We start from the raw sequence: 7,242 nt of genomic DNA on the forward strand, positions 1-7,242 counted from the left end.
TACGTCGCCACTCCCAAGTTTCTCCCTCTGATCTGAGCAGCAACGGGCCCTGACCCCCGGGGTGCTGCCCGTGGTCTCGGACGAAGGGGGTGGGTCCGTGGGTCCGCCGGCCCAGACGCGCATGATGGGCTGGAGAGCGCGTTAGCGATGAGGGAGGTGGTGAGGGTCCACGCCCTTGCCTGGGTCAGCCGTTACCTGAGTGACCCGTCCTCACCCATCTACCTTGAGCGCAGGGGCCAGTTGCAATTTCCTCTGCTAAACACAGAGGAGGCCCGCAAACACTGACTGCCTCCCCAAGAGAGATAGCGAGAGCTTGACCCCTCCTTCCCACAGCCTGGCAAGGGGCAGCCCCTGGGCCTTTACCAAAGGACCCCTGAGAGAAGGAGCACTGAGCACCATCCTGGCCGGTGGGACCAGCATATCCCTCTGCCTTTGGGACAGGAACCTTAAGGAAGCTTCTGCTGCAACTACCCCCCAACCCCCACCCCCTGCAGTGCGTCGGGGCTGGGGGAGACTCATTCCTGCCACCTGCCTGTAGTAGGAAGAGCAAGGGTAACCTCAGCCAGCCTCCCTGGAGGCCCCTGGGTAGGAAGTTTTGATGCTAGCCTGATGAGGGTACCAGCTTTTTCTCCTGCGGTTATTGCCAGAGCTGGCCACAAACACAGTGTGCGGGAGTCAGGGCCTTCAGGCCACAGCCATCCTCTCCTGCCAGTCTGGAAGCCCCCAGCCTTTGCCCTCTGCACGGTTTACAGCAGGAAGTGACCCATGACCAGCCTGTGGGACAGGATATTGGCTGTAAGCAGCCTGCAGAAGGGTACTCCCACCCCGTGGAACCAGAAGCTTTCAGGTCTGGAAAGGCCACCCTTTTGGGCTCTTGTCTCTCAAGCTGTGTCCAGGCAAAGGCCCAAGTCTTGGCCAGGAAGTCTTCGTGACCCTGCGACCTTCCTAAAGGGGGTTCCTGGGAGAGGCCAAGTGGTCCTGCCCCCCAGTTGGGGATGGACAGACTGAGTGTTCCAGGGATGGAAGCCTGGGGAAGCACTGATTGTCCCAGTGCCAAGCCCAGTAGGAGCCAGAGGGGCTTTTTCTGCCACACACTAAGTTCAGCTGAGGTCTTCGTGTTTTCAGCCTGGCTGAGGCTGCCCTGCTCGCTGAGACACCCCACCACCACCAAGTTCCCAGCTCCTGGCTTCTGCCCTCAAGCCAGCCAAGTCCTCAGGCTGACTGGTTCATGCTAGGTCAGACTCCTCTGTGAGGGTCTCCTTGTCAAAGGAGGTCAGTGTCCCAGCTGCATTGAAAATCAATGAGGAGACTTCATGGGCCCAGGAGGCCTATGTGGGGTGGGAAGTGTTAAATTTGCATGTGAAAAGAGGGGCCAAAATTAATAACCATCCTATGACTTAAGTTGCACTTTGTCTCCTCAGGTTCAAAGCCACTTGAGGTTATCTGTCATCTAGGAGGGCTTTCTGTCCTGTAGCCTTCCTGGGGGGCAAGAACGTCATTCATAATTGGACTTGAAGGTCCTGAAATTACAACACTGTTCAGATTCACAAAGGGTGTTTCTGGCTCAGCCAGTCTCCCGACTCCTAGTTGAATGCTCTTCCTGTGCTCCATTAAGTCAGACCACTCAATTTGTCTCCCACCTAAGTGGCGGCCCTGAAGCCTCTGGGATGTTAGCCTTCCCTTGCTTGAACCCATGCCCCTGAGACCTAGTGCTTGCAGCTCCCCCACTGACAATTGAAGCGGTGGGGTGAGGAATTGATACAGGTCCCATGAGTCAGAGGTTAGTTATCCTAGGTGGGAGGAGTTCCTGAAGCAAAGTCCCTTCTATGGCTAGGGTTCTCTGCATGAAAATCTACATCTCCAAGGACAGTGGGTTTCTTCCTTGGGAGAAAACAAAGGGACCCTTGGGATGAAGTGTGGGGCTATTGGAATGAGAGCCTGTATCCATGGGATTATAGGACATCCCACCCTGCTGCAGCACTGCTTAAAGTTAAGGCAAAATGGAAAGATAGGGGAACTGGAATCCTTCGGAAATGGGTCTCCTAGGGCTGTGCCCATGTGCTGTTGTACAGTTCACCGTGGGGACAGTTGATAGTCCTTGGGGAGGCCTCAGTGTCCTTGGGGTTAACAAGAGAGACCAAGTGGATAAAGAGCCTGTGCTGCAGATAGACTTGGGTGCTATGCCCACCAGGGTAGGCAGTGGGAGGCGTAGCAGGGCAACCAATCAGAGGAGGAGGGGACTGCAGAGGGATTGAGTGATCCTGCTGCAGCTGAGCTGTCCTTGGAGGGTAGGAGCCAAGGGGAGGGGGGGGACATTCCACAGGCTTTTTGGCCCGTGCCAGAGACAGAGGGGGGTCAAAGAGAAAGGGAAAGGAGCAAGCCAGGAAGCCAGATGACAAGAGCATCAAGACAAGACTGTTTCTATGTGTGAGGGACTCTGCCTAGGAGATAAAATTAGACCCAGAGCTTGCTGACAGGGAGTCTGGAGTGTGGGGCATGGACCGGTCACTGGGATGGCAAGGGAATTCTGTCCCTGAGGACGGGACTGAAACTGGGGTAAGATGCTGCTCTGGGAGATGGGAGGACCTAGCCTGTCTTCTCCCCCTACCTTGGCTGGATTGGGGCTAAAGTCAGAAAATGACTTGGTCATTGGCAGAACTGCGGGTGGGGATGGACAGACGGGGTGAGGACTCTGGTGTCCAGACTTCCTGTCTAGAGGACCCATGGCCATCTCTATGCTGATGCAGTCAGAACTGGTAGAGCGGAGGATGGTGGTGGGATCCTGGTGGCGCTGCTGGAAGATTATGGGAGCTAGGAGTTTCCACCCGTGCCCTCCCTTCCCCTTTCACTTGCTCTCCCTCCACTTAGTGCCCCTGGGAACACCAGGCGGATCATAATCCTATCTCTCCCACCCTTAGCCTGACCCTTAGACCAACTGTTGGGTCACTGTGAGGTTGTGTGGAGAGGCGGGGTGTCCTGGAATTCCCCAGACTCATTAGCTGCCAGACAACAGGATTTGCTGCCTCCTAGCCCCATTGCTTGGACGATAATTAATTGTCCAAGCTGGGACACTTCTGAGAGTGAAAGCGAGCGAGCACAGTAAGTGATTATGCTAGGACAACAAGCTTAAACTGGAGTGTGTGGTCACCCCAGTGGACCTCACAAATTTTACGGTTGAGAAAACCTCAGAACAATCTTTGCTGGTCACTAGGCCCCTGTATGCTAGTTCCATTTTTAAGCTAAAGACCTTCTTGCCCTCGGTCTGTCCAGGTGAGCCTTGCACACTCTGGCCGTAAGCAGGTGTGAGGGCTTGAGAGGAGACAGCCTGAAAGTAGCTCTCAGAGGATGCTGACCCCCCTATTTCAGTCCTTTTCCTCTAGCATAAACTGGCAGAGTGCATGTCTGCTTCCTTCAATTTTTACCTTTGTAAAATGGGGATATGCAGGAAGACCGTAGCCACCTCATCTCCCCCATCCTGGCTAGGACTCCTTAGTGGTCCAGGGTAGCCCCACTGTCTTGGCCAATCCCCAGTGGGTGAGTCAGTCTCTGCAGCTGGCCCTTGTCCATTGTCTGGAGGTGGCACATGGGTATTGTGAGGCAGAGATGAGCCCAGCACTACCAGGCACCCCACAAAGAAGGCTGAACCCCAACAGAGAGGGGAAGCTTTGGGGTCTAGAATTGAAGGCAAGAATGGGGAGAAATAGCACCTCTTCCAAATTCGGGATGGGGTGGAGCAGACTTCTCCCAAAGAGCCAATCCACTTTGCCTACCACATTCTGGGGGTTCAGGTTTAGGCCAGACCCCCTCCTGCACTTCTTTCTTCAGGCAGAGTGAGGAGAGGGGCCACAGAGCGATGCTCCTCCATGTGTCCCTCGGTTGGGGCTGCCAGCAGCTCTGAAGGCCTAGCCATCTGTTTCTCTTCTACAGCCGATGTCTTCCCATCCTCGCTCACCTGGGCCCTTGGGGCTCTCCTCCACCACACTCAGCATCTATGGGCTAGGGCCTGGGGTCAGATCCGGTGTGGCTCCACGTCTGGTGTGAGGGATAGGGTTAGCTGTACTGAGCTCTGGGCAGGAACCCTGGGCAGTGAGTTCTCACAGTAGATACTGTACCCAGCTCCCTTCTGCCCTCCCTACTTCTCTGCTGTGCCTGCCCATTCTGACTCTCTGCACTCTCCCTTGAGTCCTGAAACCACACTGTCCTCCAGGGTCTAATGCATCTGTCTGCTCCCTCTTATTTGGTTTGACATCCTGACTTTGGGGGCTGCCCCTGGTCCCTGGCCCCTGGCTAGGCAGACCCTCAGGAAGGGCAGCCTCAGCAAACACGTGCATGAGGGAGAATAGGACTGGAGCACCTTGGTTCCTGAGAATAGTGGCCAGGGCTTTCAGGGCTGCCTGGGGCTCCTGGCCCTTGCCCTTCCTGGCCTCTTAGATGAGGAGGCTTGTGAGCAGATGAGGGAGGTGGTGAGCACGTCCTCTGGCTTGGCCTCAGTTTCTTTCCCTTCTAACCACACGTGCTTTCCCTTCTCTCCCTCTGCCTTCTCCTGTTTTCCACCATCTTCCTGATTCTCCCCTCTGGCTCCCTTCCTGCCACCTCCCACCTGCTCCACCCCGCCATCCCCCAGATCAAACGTTTCCTGGAGGACACCACGGATGATGCAGAACTGAGCAAGTTCGTGAAGGATTTCCCGGGAAGCGAGAGCTGCCACCCACCAGAGGCTAAGACCTGGGTGCCCAGGCCCCAGGCCCCGGACGTCTGTGATGATGACCTGGAATTCAGACCCCCCTCGTGGCCCCAGTCCTCTGACAGCCAGCAGTACTTCTGTGCCCCGGCCCCTCTCAGCCCCTCCGCCCGGCCCCGCAGCCCATGGGGCAAGCTCGACCCTTATGATTCCTCTGAGGTAGAGCCTCCAGCTCTGCCTTTCAGGGGGGCTGGTACAGGAAGGCCCTGGGAGGGAGCAGAGCTGCTCTCAGTGGTGTGTGTGTGTGTCTTTGGAGTCTCTCTGTTGTGTGTCAGCTCCAGCTCTGCGGTGTCTGCCCTCAAGGACACTGGAAACTACCAGTGTCAGTCCGGAGCCCAGAGGGCCTCAGCTGGGAATTCAGTCTGCACTGCTCCTTTTAGGCTGGAGCAGAAACCTAGGAGGGAGAGAGAAGACTGGTGGGTGCTAGGGCCCCTGTGCCTCTCTCTGACGCATTCTGCCTTCTTGTCCCCTAGGATGACAAGGAGTATGTGGGCTTTGCCACGCTCCCCAACCAAGTCCACCGCAAGTCTGTGAAGAAAGGCTTTGACTTTACCCTCATGGTGGCAGGTAGAGAAGGGGGAGAGCTGGGTGGGGTAGGGGGTGTTTCAGGTGGGGATGCTGTTTGTATATGTCGGAAAGGGGTATAGGCAGGAATAAAGCAGCAAGTGGCTGGGTCTTTTCGCAAAACAGCCAGGAGCCATTGGTGACTGAAAGACTGTGTGTGTTTTGGGGTGTGCGGGTGGGGTGAAGTGGTGCAAAGGACCAACAGTTTCTAGTTATTGCCTCTTTCTGTGTGACCTTGGGCAATCTTCTGCTCTCTTTTTTACTTTATTCACCTGAGAACAAGCCTATATCTCTGTTTCCTTCCAGCTCTAAAATACCATAGTTTGGTCAGTCTAGTGTCTAGTCCCAATTAAATAAGAAAGAAGTTCCCCTGCACCTTGATCCAGTAGAGCTGCCTCTTGGCTATGGGCCTTACCTTCTGATTTGTGCCTCTGTTCTCTCTACTGTTAGGAGAGTCTGGCCTGGGTAAATCCACGCTTGTCAATAGCCTGTTCCTCACTGATCTATACCGGGACCGGAAACTCCTCAGCGCTGAAGGTAAGGAAAGGAGAAGCCCAGGAAGACAGGCAGGTAGACCTGTTTTGAGAAATTAACCTCAATCCAGACTCTGAAGGATGGGGTCCTCCCCAGCATGTAGGAAACCATGGCTTCCTAGAGAGAGGGTGGCTTTTCTCCATAGCCTAGCTGGCCTGGCAATCCACCAGCCAGCTCCCCAAAGATTTGGGTGCTGAGGCAAGGCAGGGACCAGCATTTTGCTCTCTGAATGAGTCTCTGACCCCCAAAGGATTCCAGGAATTCAAGAAAAAAGCAGGGAGCAAAGAGACTGGGGCCAGAGCCAACAGCCACCGGCATTTCCTGTGTTGGGAAATGTACTCCTTGCTGGTTCCCAGAGAACAGGCCCCCAAGCAGCTTGGGGGTGGGAAGGGGGGCAGTGTGGAGGAGGCAGTCTGGGTAGCAAAGCTGGCTGGGGTGGGTGGTTTGTCCTGACTGGGCAGGTCCCTGCCCTTGCCCTGGCCTCAGTTTCCCCCTTCTCCAGAGAGGATCATGCAAACCGTGGAGATCACTAAGCACGCAGTGGACATAGAAGAGAAGGGTGTGAGACTGCGGCTCACCATTGTGGACACACCAGGTTTTGGGGATGCAGTCAACAACACAGAGTGGTATGTCTGACTAAGCACAATCTCAGTTGCCCCTGACCTACCTGCCTACGCCATACGCATACACAAGTACACACACAGGCATAAACATGTCCATACCTGTCAGGATGAAGGAAGCTGTGACCGTGACCATGTTACTCCTCGTACTAGATAGCTATCTCCTCCTCTGTAAAGAGAGGGGTTGGATTGGAATAGATGATTTTTTAAAAATTTTTATTTATATTTTTAAAAGTATTTACTTTATTTATTATTATTATTTTTAGTTTGCTATAGGGCATGTGTACTCACCAGAGAAAGAGAGAGGTACGGGACTCCAACCATAGTTGGCCATGTGGGAGTCCAGTGCCTCAACCACTGTGACACATGCTGGTCCTGTCTTTCTTTTATTATTTTAAAATTGCCAGAGGGTTTGTATGCTTGCAGACAGACAGACAGACACACACACACACACACACAGAGAGAGAGAGAGAGAGAGAGAGAGAGAGAGAGAGAAAGTACCTCCCAGTGGAGTGTGGTCATGCTGCAATTCCTTCTCCTCCATTTCTCCAACCTATTGGAATTTTGTGCGTGCACACACATGTTCCAGTATGTTTTTTAAGCTGCTGGGACTGGGATTCAAATAGCTGTCAGCCTTGTGGAATCCTGCTCCCTTAAACATGAGGCTACAGAGCCAGTTCTAGAATAGATTCTTCCTTCCTTCCTTCCTTCCTTCCTTTCTTTCTTTCTTTCTTTCTTTCTTTCTTTCTTTCTTTCTTTCTTTCTTTCTTTCTTTCTTTATTT

At 54.0% G+C, this 7,242-nt stretch overlaps 2 protein-coding genes across 8 annotated transcripts in view; both read left to right on the forward strand.

Moving 5' to 3' along the window:
- Positions 1-7,242, forward strand: part of SKA2 (spindle and kinetochore associated complex subunit 2) — a 1,094,818-nt gene that overhangs the window by 611,671 nt on the left and 475,905 nt on the right. The gene's annotated exons all lie outside the window — the stretch shown is intronic.
- The window catches only part of SEPTIN4 (septin 4), a 30,046-nt gene that overhangs the window by 16,972 nt on the left and 5,832 nt on the right, over positions 1-7,242 (forward strand). For 2 of the 7 annotated variants that reach the window (XM_006154632.3, XM_006154631.3), the window contains exons 4-7: positions 4,625-4,900; positions 5,215-5,308; positions 5,756-5,842; positions 6,342-6,465. In XM_006154632.3, the coding sequence (XP_006154694.1) occupies positions 4,625-4,900; positions 5,215-5,308; positions 5,756-5,842; positions 6,342-6,465 (581 nt within the window). Of the gene's footprint in view, positions 1-2,351; positions 2,557-4,624; positions 4,901-5,214; positions 5,309-5,755; positions 5,843-6,325; positions 6,466-7,242 lie in introns of those variants that run through there. The other 5 variants (XM_006154636.3, XR_003550409.1, XM_006154637.3 and 2 more) reach the window with 5 other exon arrangements.

The sequence above is a fragment of the Tupaia chinensis genome, unplaced genomic scaffold, assembly GCF_000334495.1.
Source record: "Tupaia chinensis unplaced genomic scaffold, TupChi_1.0 Scaffold000416_1, whole genome shotgun sequence".
NCBI lineage: Eukaryota > Metazoa > Chordata > Mammalia > Scandentia > Tupaiidae > Tupaia > Tupaia belangeri.